Here is a 13,557-nt window from a genome sequence, read left to right on the forward strand (position 1 = left end):
GACCAAGCCAAGGACGCGACCGTTCAAGACTACCGGTCGACCCCTACGGCGCTACGGCTGGAGGACGTGACGTTCGACGCGGCCAACACCACCCTCCTCTGTGACATCTCCACCGGTCAACCGCGCCCCCTGGTGCCTACTTCCTGGCGGCGCCGAGTTTTCGACACCGTCCACGGCCTTTCCCACCCGGGAGTGAAGGCCTCGACCAAATTGGTGAGCGTCAAGTTTGTTTGGCCTGGGCTCCGTAAGGATGTTAGAGCCTGGGCCGGCTCGTGTGTGGCGTGCCAACGCGCCAAGGTGCACCGCCATACCAAGGCCCCTTTGGCGCCGTTTGTGGTTCCAGAGAGGCGGTTTGACCACGTCAATGTTGACCTGGTGGGTCCCCTGCCCCCCTCCCGTGGTTATACGTTCCTCCTCACTATTGTGGACAGGGCCACCAGGTGGCCAGAGGCTATTCCCTTGTCCTCCACGACGGCAGCAGAGGTAGCACGGGCGTTCATCGGCTGCTGGGTGGCCCGTTTCGGCACACCGGGTGACATCACGAGCGACCGGGGCTCCCAGTTTACCTCGGAGCTCTGGACGGCGGTCGCTGAGCACCTGGGGATGAAGATCCACCGCACTACGGCGTACAACCCGCAGAGCAACGGACTTTGTGAGCGGTTCCATCGGGACATGAAAGCCGCTCTGCGGGCAAGCCTCACTGGCTGCGACTGGATGGACCGGCTCCCATGGGTCATGCTCGGCCTGCGTTCGGCCCCGAAGGAAGACCTCCAGACCTCCTCCGCTGAGCTGGTGTATGGCCAGCCCCTGCGAGTTCCGGGGGAGTTTCTTCCGGATGCTACGACTCCCTGGTCGGCCGCCTCTCACCTCAGTGCGTCCCGGAGCGCTGCCGGTGCCTTCGCTCCCGTTCCGATGTCTCAACACTGCCTCCCCCGGTCCTACGTCCCCAAGGATCTGCCATCGGCGAGGTACGTCTTCATTAGGCACGACAGCCATCGGTCCCCGCTGCAGCCCCCATACGACGGGCCCTTCCGCGTCCTGGAGGCGGGGGATAAGAACTTTGTGGTGGACATGGGGGGCAGGCCGGAGCGGGTCGCTATAGACCGTCTCAAGCCTGCTCACTTGGACATTGGGGAGCCAATGCAATTGGCCCTACCCCCGCGGCGGGGACGCCCTCCTAGGTCGGCCCCGGCACCTGCCTCTGTTCCTGCTTCGGCCCCGCCTATGGCCCGGGTTTCGGCCCCATCTGTTTCCCCTCCTGTGAAGCGCAGCCGTTATGGCCGCAGGGTCCACCCCCCGACTCGTCACTTGTTTTCCCCGTGACTTTGCACTATGTCATTGACTGTTCTGTTGTAGAGTCTATTTTTATGTTCATGAGTTGCGCTTTTGCTGTTTTGCATTGTTTTGTGTAGGTGAATTCTGGGGGGGCCTGTGTGGTGACCCACATCTATATAACTAGAGACATTCACCTAAGAGAGTTCAGTGTCGTTGTCGAATATATGACATGTAAAGTTGGAGCTAGTAAACTACCTCGACTACGTCTACTCTCACGTCTCCTGTCTCGTTGTTTTCTAACTCCACATCATACAATTTTCACTGACGTTTCACAGGCGAATATTGGCGGTGAAAATATAACCAGGATAAACATACGGTATTAGAATAAGTACCCTTGTCAATTTACAAACTAAACATGTGCGCATCACGTTAGATAACCGCTAGATACGGAAACATTTGGTTGTGAAATTGATATTAATTCAGACTGATAGCGTATCACGTCATAGTTGTTCCTAATTTTTAAACATTTTCATCACAATTGCGTCGACCATTGCATTTAAACAACGAGGATAGCCCCGCAGTCTCCTGCAGGGCTTCCAAAAATTGATTCATCTCATCATCAGCCGCTTCTCAGCGGATAATACGTAATGATCCTTTCGCGAAGATATACAGCGAAATACCGACGCAAGGATCACTATCGCTGCCTTACCAAACTAAATAACGGCTTTACATGAACTTTTTTTTAACAAATATTTTGAAATTGTATTATACTCTTTGCATAGGCGGACAACAAAACATCGCTGCTGAATGTCGTAGTAGTCTAGTTATATGATTTGGAAAGTCCTTTTCTCGGACGCTTTGCATTCTGGGAAAAGTGCTAATCGCTTTTCGATTGTCTCTACTGTTCAAGTTTAGCCCTTTAACAGTGGTAAACTGGATCTAATGGATGTTATATTGTAGCTACAGTGGAGCTGAATGCAAAACAAAAGCGTTTGAATTTACTAGTTTGCTTTTCAGCTTCGTTTAATTCAAGGTTTACGCATGCGCAGAATAAACTCTTTGGTCAGAAACCCCGCATAACAGCGCATAGGGACAGATCCGTGAAGGGACTACCAATTATTTTTCATCCATATTTTATACCGTATAATTGTCGCTGTATTTTCTATTCTGATTCATTTTGCGCTTCCTATACAGTCTATTGGTTGCACAACACGTCGTATACATGCATATGATTACCCTTTACGGAGACGTTATGACGGTCCAACCTGCACAGCGTGGCAGAGCCGCCCAGACGGCCGCGGATACAGCCAATGCGTTACGCTGGACAGGTTGAAAACCTCCGTCTCTTGCAGAGATGCAGAAACAGGCAACGATTAAAAGAACACCACATTTATTCGGTTTCATTTGATAACAGTGTTAATTACTCGTTGAGAGCCAAATTACACGTGAGGTGCCTTTTCAAGTCGTTCTCATTGAAGTCCGTAGGCCATAGAAAATGTGAGAGGGAGGACAGCGGAATGGTGTGCATGCAAGGACGAAGGCATATGAGTTTAAATACTTGGGGTCAACTGTCCAAAGTAACGGGGAGTGCAGAGAGAGGTGAAGAAGAGAGTGCAGGCAGGGTGGAGTGGGTGGAGAAGAGTGTCAGGAGCGATTTGCGACAGAAGGGTACCAGCAAGAGTTAAAGGGAAGGTTTACAAGATGGTTGTGAGACCAGCTATGTTGTATGGTTTGGAGACAGTGGCACTGACGAAAAGACAGGAGGCGGAGCTGGAGGTGGCAGAGTTGAAGATGCTTAGATTTTCATTGGGAGTGACGTCGAAGGACAGGATTAGGAACGATTATATACATAGAGGGACTGCTCAAATTGGACGGTTTGGAGACAAAGCTTAAGAGAGGCAAGATTGAGATGGCTTGGACATGTGTGGAGGACAGGTGCTGGGTATATTGGGAGAAGGATGCTGAATATGGAGCTGCCAGGGAAGAGTAAAAGAGGAAGGCCAAAAAGGAGGTTTAAAAATGTGGTGAGGGAAGACATGCGGGTGGCTGGTGTGACAGAGGAAGATGTAGAGAAATGGAAACGGATGATCCGGTGTGGCGACCCCTAACGGGAACAGCCGAAAGTAGTAGTAGTAGTAGGCCATAGAAAATAGAAAATAGAAAATGATTAACATAATTTTCATACTCATCAAACCATTCAGTGACCCCTCTGCCCTGTGGATGGGGGCATGGTAAATAAAATAAACCTATTTTATTAACCTAATGGCAAAACACAAATAATAGAACCTGTATTTTACCTATGTAATTTTCTCAAGTTAGAAAAGTAGGCCATGTCCCATGCCAGTGGTGTTTCAAGCTGTGGGTAGCATGAGACCAGGTGGGTTGCACGATGTCCACAATTAACACATTCTGATTGGAAACAATTTTTAAAAAATAATGTATTTCCGTTTTTTGTGATCTTGCTTCCATTCCATTATTCCAAGCGACTTTGAGTATTAGAAAAAGCGCTATATAAGTTTAATTTGTTATTATTATTTTATTATTATCATTATTGTTATTATTATTATTATTATTATGATTATTATGTGACATATTTTGAAGTAAAACATTCAAACCGGAGGGAAGCATGCGATTGGGTCCTTCAGGACATAACAGTGAAATATTGCCCCTTGTAGGTTTTACATGATGCCTGAAGGGGGAAGGGAAAACATTTTATGATATTGTTGGTTGGAATGTTATGCTTGTCCACCAAATCAGACGTGATGATGCAATCACAAAAAAATGGCTGTTGGAGGAAGTTAAGGTGATTAGATTTATCAGAATCAGAATCAGAATACTTTATTCATCCCCGAGGGGAAATTGGGTAATTAATTATATCTAAAATACGGATTTTTTGGGGGGGAGATTTTATTTTTTAACAAGTCGTTGAAAAGGTGTCTAATATGACGACAAAATAAGCTAACGAGGTAAAAAAAACAAAAACAAAAAAAAAACACTTTCATTTGACTTTGTCTTCAAAGATAGAAAAAAATTCGTTTTTGTACGTTTTGACTCGGTGTAAAGAACACTATGATTGCAGAATATCACAAAAAAATTTTTCGTCTGTTTGACCATTGGTAGGCCTTGATTGAAGGCTGAAAAATAGAGTCGAATATTAATTATCACGCTTTTTGATAAGTAATGAAAACGTATTGCTTACTGAAAAAAGAATTGTGAAAAAATTCCCGGGTAAAAAAAGTGTTTTCCACAGGTGGGGAAAAGTTATGGGACCTCTGACCTCTGACCCAGGCCACTGGATCTCACTGTTTCTCTATATGACCACCAGATGGTAATGAAGTGGTACTTCATTGATGGGATTTGCGTTTGCGTTTAAGGGATTTTGAATATCACAGTTTATTGTTCTCCTAAACCAGGGGTCGGCAACCTTTACTGTCAAAAGAGCCCCCCCCCCCAAAAAAAAAACCGTCTGGAGCTGCAAAACATATGTCAGCCTTATAATGAAGGTATTGTGGGAGTGCAGGAATGAGGAGATGAAGAGATCGAGTCGAGTCAATTCCGTTTACTCGCCACACAAAACGACACCGATACGGCACAATCTCTCGTGGCAACCAGCTAACCGCTAGGCTGCTGCAAACATGGCTCCACCCCGGAAACTCTAAGCAGTGCCTACGTCAGCACTCCGAAGATCTGCCTTAAAGGAGCAGCAGCCCCTGGTGAATCTACCCTCAATTGCGTATCACCACACAGCCCCCCCCCCCAGAATTCACCATCACGAAAAAATGCCAAACAGTAATGTAACACAAAAGTACTCAGTGAAACAGCCAACAGGCGAACAGGGTGGACCAGGCGGCCAAAACGCCTGCGCTGCATGGGTATGGAGGCGGGGTGAGGGCAGGGGCAGGGGACAGAGCCGGAGCCCGGGCAGGGGCCGAGGCTGGGCCAGGGGCCTGAGAAGGGGGGGGGGCGTCCGTGCATCCGTCTCAATTGCCAGTCTTCTCGCTAGTCTTGCCACTGGTAGTAGCTGGTCTCGAACGAGAGAGTGGGGTTGATGATGCGCAACTCTTCCTCGCTTTAATCATTGCGCAAGTTATCAGTCATCCATCACAGGACTAGATGGTCCTCGTCGCTGCGACGGACCAATAACAAGTCTAAATTAGCCTATCAACATTACTAATAGGTCTAAATGAGCATTCATTAAGTTGGGTGTTTATGATTACTTGGTACTTTAACTTTGTATTTCCATCACAATAATGTCATGTTTTGTTGCATTTATGAAATTAGAGAATTACAATAAAGAAAACTGTTTAGATTTTTTTGTCACTTGCAGATCATAATCACGACAGTCGACTGCTTATTTATGTACAATAGCGATATCAGATAGTCAGCTTCTTGTTACGGAAATCCGTCTTGCTGTTTGCAAATTTGTTTTACAAAAAAATCGTGATCTACCGTCAGCAAACTGCAATAGTTAACTAACTATTAGGCGTTATCAAAGTACAGCCAGCCAGGTTACCGACGCACCGCCCTCACCCTTCCAGCTGGATGACGTGATGTGGGTTGGCCAAGGTCATGAATGTTGTTGACAAGGTATAAGAATAATCACACATACAAAAGAACAAATAACAACCTCATTATAAAAATTCCCCATTGCTCACATTGGACGAATGGTAAAACTTGTACCATGTTTTATTTACAGCCTATTTTGGATAGGACAGCTTGTCTACTTGATTAGTTGGTTTGGCAGCTGGAAGATCCACTGAGACGCTAAGACGGCAGCAGAATTTCACCGGGATTGTCAGTGATTTTACATTTCCTGGTGAGAACACTTGTCATTTTGGCAGCATCCCCGTGGCTAAAGAATGGGGACAGCGGGGAAGGCTGTCAAGTTGTGCCCGCTTGAGAGATCCTTTTCTCGGGTTGATGAGTCATAACAAGGGCCAGGCAGGTGGTGAAAAGGAGCAGGAATGAAGTGAAGAGTTACATACCGGGGCCGGGGGCGTATCATGACGGGCTCCATTCATTATTACAGTATGTGTGCGTGTGCGTGAGAACGTCTGTCTGCTACTGCTTTAGTGTGCAAGCATGAACACACAGGGGTCTAATTCAAACGGCACCAAATCCGTATTATGTTCCCTTGATCCAGGTTACTGGGGACGGTTTCTTTTATCCCCGGGCAGTTTCTATGTTTCTGTTTTGTTTTGTCGTTTGCAGAGAGAGAGAGAGAGAGAGAGAGAGAGAGAGAGAGAGAGAGAGAGAGAGAGAGAGAGAGAGAGAGAGAGAGAGAGAGAGAGAGAGAGAGAGAGAGAGAGAGAGAGAGAGAGAGAGAGAGAGAGAGAGAGAGAGAGAGAGGTTGGAGTTGTGAACCCGGAGAACAGCATTCATTCCCTGTGATACAACCACATCTTGATCTTGAAGGATCCCCCACCCCACCTTTTTTTTTTTTTTTACTGCGGGGTGACATGCGTCTACTTATGATGTGATTTGGGGGGTTGTCTGTCTTTTTAGAAAATCACTCGTTTATCAGGCAGGCGTAGCCGATCAACTTGCCAGTCGTTGGATGGAGCGTCGTTGCTGCGGCAAGATGAACAAGCTTTGTATGAACTTTGCCGTCACCTGTTTGTGGCTCCTGTCAACAACGGTAAGGTCAGCGCCAGCACCATATCTTCTCACACAGTGGTCAGATATTTTCTTTTTTTCACGATAGAAAACTAGGTTAGGATATTATGGTCAAGAGACGATATCCTTTTTAAAAAAAAAATGTTTAGGAAAAAAAAATCCACATTATGAAGAGGGATTATGTTCCCTAACTCTCTTCTAGTGTATCAGTCTGTTGATTTATATTTACCTTACGAGTCTCTTAAGTTTCTTTAATGATCATATTTTAACTTATTCAGTCTATTTAGTGATGATTATAATGTGTGTGTGTGTGTGTGTGTGTGTGTGTGTGTGTGTGTGTGTGTGTGTGTGTGTGTGTGTGTGTGTGTGTGTGTGTGTGTGTGTGTGTGTGTGTCTGTTTAGAGAAAGAGCTAAACCCTGCTGATTTGTTGCTCTAAATCATTTATAATTTCAACAGAGATTAAATTTCTACATATCTACAATTCTCATCTAAAGATCTGCCATACAAGTGCAGATCACTGATAATGATACTGTATTTCAACTAAGGAGGTTTGATAGCCCCAATCAGTGATGATGGGGAAGAGAACGCGTAGAAAAGGCGGCTTTGGGAATTAATTCCCTATTCTCATTCATCATCACTGGAGGGGATTATTTACTAAAAACCAATTACTCAAAACATTTGAGTATTTTTTTTTACAAAATGGGCCATCTGCTTTCTTGTAGAAGTGATACAAAGTCTTTGTTGTTATATTAAACCAAACACAGAACATAATAGGACATTTATTCATTTATTTAGCAAGAGCCACGCAAAACATTACATTGCACCACATTGTACTTGTAGAGCTACTTTTAATCTTTAGCTGGAAAGGAGACAATCAAGCAATGGTCAGCACCAAACAACATAGAACAAAAAGACCAATCCAAAGTACCTAACACAGTCATCAGTATACTGATGTTCCCTGAAGGAGATGCCCAGTGTTTTTGGGAAGAACTCCAAGAAGAAGGAGCTGATCGCCAACCTGGGTGAGATCTAACAGAGGATTGAGAAGGAGCACCAGCTCTCACCCGGAGGCTTCCCAAACATCACCAAGATGCAGGAGCTGCTTAACGGCCAGGACTTCTCCAAGTTTGCACTGCTGAAGCCCAAACATACAACTAAAACAACCAACAACTGATTATGTAGGCTTGCACCTTGGCGAGGCGCGCTCGTTTGATGATGTCTGTGATGGTATACTATTGCTACCATCATAACATCATCCCTCCAAAAAGAAAAAAATATTTATTTCAAATTTGTCAATTTGTTCTTTTAGTACACCCATATAATTTCCTTTCAGCAGATACTGTGGCCATTATTCAATCCATGCATCTACTGCCTATCTTTCCTGATTATGAACAAGCTGTAAACAGAAACATTAGACACTATGGAGCAGCCAGGGTTCAATTAGGCTATAGCCACTGTTAGATGACAACCTCATGACCCCTCTCATAGTAATGTTGTGTGCTGCTATTAATATTCTCGGTTGCTTTCAAAACCCAAAACACGCTGCGCCAGAAATTGGTCCACCCCAAGCATCGGGTCCCCCCGGCACAGAGCAGTACAGTTTACGCTGTGCCGGGAGGATTGCCAGGATTTGTGCATCGCGGAAACCAAACAGATGCTGGCCAAGAGGATGGTACAACACAGGAGAGCTAACGCGTCAGACCAGGACTCCGCAGTCTACACCCATCTACAGGCCAGTGGCCACTCTTTCAAGGATGAGGATGTGCACATCCTTTCGGTCGTTATGCCACTGTATTATTTATAAGGGTGGGGATACCCGCAGTCAGCTGAGACTGAAGAGGTCACTTAGATGAGTGATGAAACGTTTCTCTCAATAAATGTTGTGTCCAGATGAACTGATTCACCTTTCTGGGATATCAATATTCTGTTCGTTTTACTTGAATTTTAGAAATACACGATCCTCTTGAAGCTGAAAATCTTTCAAGATCTTGATAATTGGGGGGGGGGGTCTCAACGCTGTGGGCATTTTTGTCAACCCCTGGCATTTTATGTGTTTTTTGTTGTTGAGATGGAGGGTGTCTTTTTTTTCCCCATTCGGTTGTGGCAATGTGACTTTGTGTCCTTAAAAACACTATTAAGGGTTCCAGCGTTGCCACTGCAGCTGTCTTGGCACACAGATAGTGTGCTTGCACTGGCTCTTGCCACCACTGCTCAGTTTGTAAGTCAGCTGTCCCATGTTGGCACAGAGCCGCTGACACGGCTGTCACACAGCAGTGTCCAATTAGAGAACAGGTGAGAACAGCACATGGCTGCCGATAAGGTGTGGAACAGTTGACTCAGCCGGAGCTTACCTCGCTGGCTTGAGGAGAATGTCATGAAATGGGGTGGATACCACTCACTGGTAAGAAATAATGACATCCTCACACTTCTTTACCTAAAAATCTGGGAGAAGATTAACCCTCTCCTTCTGCACCATCATTACAAAGTTAAAGCTGAAGCGCTGAGCAGCGTGCAGCAGACGTGCACAAACATCAGAGACGCCCTCCTTATGTTTCGTTGATGTCCATGTTGGCCAGCCTATGTCTCCAGTTTGCCTCAAAGTAAAAAAAAAAAAAAACTCTCGAGATTTCTCCCTTGTTTCGTGTTATGCCATGTTTAAATATGAGGTGGAAGTCTTTTTGTCAACGGAAAAACAGGTGTTCATCATATTTTGGAAACTCAATTCTTGTTCTGCTGTGCGTGTGTTGTGTTGTGTTGTGTTGTGTTGTGTTGTGTTGTGTTGTGTTGTGTTGTGTGTGTGTGTGTGTGTGGGGGGGTTAACATGCATGGCACAAATTATGCACTGAATCTCAGAAATCAGATTGATGGAAGACGCAGAGAGAAAGCCCCTCAGTAATGATTCAGCTTATTAGGATTGGTGCCTATTATGGACACATCGGGAGGTGGGCACCGGGATTATAATGAGATGCATCATCTCTCCAAATACACACAGTCTCACAGTTTCTCTGTCACTTCTCCTCTGAATTTTTAATGTTGTGCTACTTAGTCATGGAGCCTGTCAGCTGGAGAGGACTAAGTCGAATTAGAAGTGATTGCTTTGGTATGGATAGTGATGGGGTTTTTTTGTTTTGTTTTTTTTGTCTTTTCTAAGGAGGAGGTGTCCTGATTGTTTAGAGCCTGTGTGTTGTTACAAGTTGTTTTACTTATTAAGTAATTATCCTCCGTGGCTTCCATGCAGTAATATTTCATTTATCTCGGTTACTATGAATACAACTGCCAATACTACTATGTTCTCTGCCTGCTACTTGTTTTAATCCCAGAGTACCTTATTTCCATATTGACCACATTTACTACAAGCTAATTAGGGATTTCATTTTTCACATATCCCCTTGAGACATACATACATACATAGATGATTAATGCTTAGTTATACTGAGTTAAAATTTGTCAGGGTTGGAGGTTCAACAATATATGGTGAAATATATACTGCTTTTTTTTTCTTTTATGGAAAGCAAGTTGCAAAGTGCTTCCCCTAATTGTTCTCATGTGTTGTGATTTAGGGCGAGACCAAAGAAACTGTCCTCACATACGAAATTTGAGCAGCACGTTGGATGTGCAAAACATAAAGAACACTAACAAGAGGCAGGGCAAGGTGTGAAGATGAAATAAAATGAAAACATGCACAGAGAGCAGGAAATTTCGGGTCACTTGTACTTTCCATGAAATAGACCGACAAGGTGAATCCAAGCAAAAGCTTTGATCCCTTAGTAATTTTCACTTCTCAGTCCAATTCAGTCAAAATGGGAACTGAGAGCTGAACAGCAGATGAAGGGGAGGAGACAGGATATGACTTTTAAGCCTTGAGACAGCTGAAGGCTTAGCAAGGCATTTTGGTTGTTTTGAAGCAGTCATTGTATTTTCATACAGCACGTAGGATCATAGCCTCAGTCCCTAGTTCTCCTCATGACATTTACAGTTATCCTGTTCTTGATAATGTTCCACTTCTTTCCAAGACAAATGATCAATAACTCCCAATAACTCAGATCAGTCATCGAGGTCATTGCGAGAAGTCTTGAACGGAGAACTGACAGTAAAATAGAGAGAGGGAGGACATATCCCTCATTGGTATTGTTTGTAGTCATCCATTGTCCTTGCCTGAAGGAGTTGACTTATTGATCACGTGTTGCCAAGTCATTCTCATTCAAAGGATCACCAAGACATAATTATTTCTATTGATTAACTCTCATCTTATAACATAACTACAATAAAAATGTCCTTCATTTTAGGCTGTCCTGTTACACCACAGCCCCTCCCCACCTCTCTTCTCTCTTTCACCCAATCACACTGAAATAAAGCCCGAATCATATTTGGGCCAGATAGGCACAGTATTTCTAAGTCACTATCTATGTTTTCATCAACCTATTTTTATGTAGGGTTTTTTTTTATGGCTGCAAATCAGAAAAGCTGAAAGGGGATGCTTAATTTTGAAAAAATAAAATAAAATAAATCAACCCAAATGTTGCAAAAGGTTTCATTAAGGTGCTGATTATGTGATCAATCGATGGAAAGGGGATTTTGACACTTATCAATGCTGGCACTAATGCTGTCCAACACTGTACACAGGAAGATGGTTCACCCAAAACCACTTAAAATTCACTTAACATTTTGGCATTAACATTTAAGGTGTTGTTTTTTTTTTAACTATTTAGGTTCTAGATGGATAGGGCTTTCCACACAAAGAAATAGTGTGCCAGAAATTGGGAAGGGTCGCAAGAAAGTATTTGAAGTCAACTCAGTGAAGTACTACATGATTGAACCTATACAAATTCAACATTCTCTGCAAGTCAAAACAAATGTTTCGAATCATTTGTGTCTGCCATTTGAAATGTCTTCTAAGATCAGTAAATTGATTTAAAAAGTTGGGAAAAAGTAAAAAAACTCTCTCCTCAATCATATCCTACAGGTGGAGGAGACAGCCAAGCCCTTGGACTACCAGGACCCAAGTCTCCTGAAACAAATTCCACAATCTATTTTATATGAATCATCTGCAGAGGGGAGAGGAGGAAAAGAGCAGGCCATGGGAGCTTCCCTGAATGCCAAACATCTCTCCAAAGACTCACAAATCATCTCCACCAAACCCAGACCACCAAGTTACAGCTCTCTCAGCCCATACAGTTGGTCGCAGAACTTCTCCCAAGCCCTGGATCAATATCTGTACCGCTCTTCCCCCAAATCCAAAAGTCCTGCAAAGACTGCCTTGAAGGCCAAGAAGATCCTTGGCTGGGGAGATTTTTACTTCCACGTGAAAACTGTTAAATTTAGCCTGTTGGTGACAGGGAAAATTGTCGACCACATCAACGGGACCTTCGGTGTCTATTTCCGCCATAACTCATCACGCCTAGGGAACATATCTGTAAGCATCGTCCCACCTTCCCAAGCCATGGGGTGGGATGTTCTGGACCCTGGGGCTCAAAGCCCCAACTCCAACAATGGCCAAGTCTTGGGTCAGGGGTTCCAGTCCCAGAACCACCCTCAGTCGACTGGCCCTGGTACCCTTGACCAGCAGAAGCAGCAAGATTTGATGATGACGACGACGGAGCTCAACTGTCGGGTTGAGTACCAGAGAACCGACCGGTCCAAGAAGACTAAACCCTGCCTCTACGACCCGGGGAAGATCTGTTATTCTGAGAACACCCAATCACAAGGAGCCTGGATCTGTGCCAAGCCATTCAAAGTCATTTGCATCTTCATAGCATTCACCGGAACTGACTATAGACTGGTGCAGAAAGTCTGTCCAGATCACAACTATCAGACTGACCACCACCAGCAGCACTTTGGATGATGGGAGTCTGTGAAATAACTAAAAGTGCAATTTAGATGTCAAGACATTCAATCGCTACAAACTGATGTGTTTATTTTCAACATGTATAGTGCTGGGTGCTTGTAAAATGTGTGCATTATGTGTCTGCAATGGTTTTGCATTGTTGAGATTGGGATGTGAATGTCCCCAACAAAAACTCTTAAAGACAATATGGCCACATATCAGTGAATGTAGTTTTGAAATACAAAAAAAAGTACACATACAACATGAACTGTTTAGAACAACACATCTTTAAGATGATCACTGTAAAGGAAGAAAAAAATGTGCATTGGACTCAAACTATGCTCACTGATCCAATGGAAACGACAATTTCAAATGTTAAAAATGCTTTTACAATTGTGCATACTCGTGCATACTTTCAGGTTTTATAGATACAATTGATATTATTGAATACATTCATTTGAACCAAAAATGCAATGCCTGCTCTAATGTACATTCTGAGTTTGTTCATAAAGTAATTGTAGGCAATAAGTGATAATCAAGTAATACATAGATTAAACTACTTTAGTCATTTTGAAAGCTTTATGTAGAAAATAGTTTTTAAAGACTGTGGCATCTGTATTTTCTAAAATATTGACAGCTGAATTTCAGCTCCATTTGTTAAAATTTCAAAACGATGTTTAAAGCATTTTCGAATGAAACCCTTGAATTGTTCAACTCTGTATTTTGATTTTAAAGCTTTAATGGAATATATTGTACATAGACTTATTGTATCAAATACTACATGTGCAACTATATGTGCAGTGATGGATGATCAGCCTGATGTGACTTTCATTGTTGAATT

The 13,557-nt window shown here is 43.8% G+C and overlaps 1 protein-coding gene across 1 annotated transcript; it reads left to right on the forward strand.

Moving 5' to 3' along the window:
* The first annotated feature begins 11,898 nt into the window (after window positions 1–11,898).
* Window positions 11,899–12,734, forward strand: LOC130106903 (neurexophilin-4-like). Its single transcript, XM_056273215.1, has one exon. It carries the CDS (start codon window positions 11,970–11,972, stop codon window positions 12,732–12,734), a length of 765 nt encoding a protein of 254 aa, XP_056129190.1. The 5' UTR covers window positions 11,899–11,969.
* The last annotated feature ends 823 nt before the right edge of the window (window positions 12,735–13,557 follow it).

This window comes from Lampris incognitus, chromosome 2, assembly GCF_029633865.1.
Source record: "Lampris incognitus isolate fLamInc1 chromosome 2, fLamInc1.hap2, whole genome shotgun sequence".
Lineage (NCBI taxonomy): Eukaryota > Metazoa > Chordata > Actinopteri > Lampriformes > Lampridae > Lampris > Lampris incognitus.

Coding starts and splice junctions, on each gene's coding strand:
- LOC130106903 (XM_056273215.1), top strand. CDS start 11,970: ATGGGAGCTTCCCTGAATGCCAAACATCTCTCCAAAGACTCACAAATC.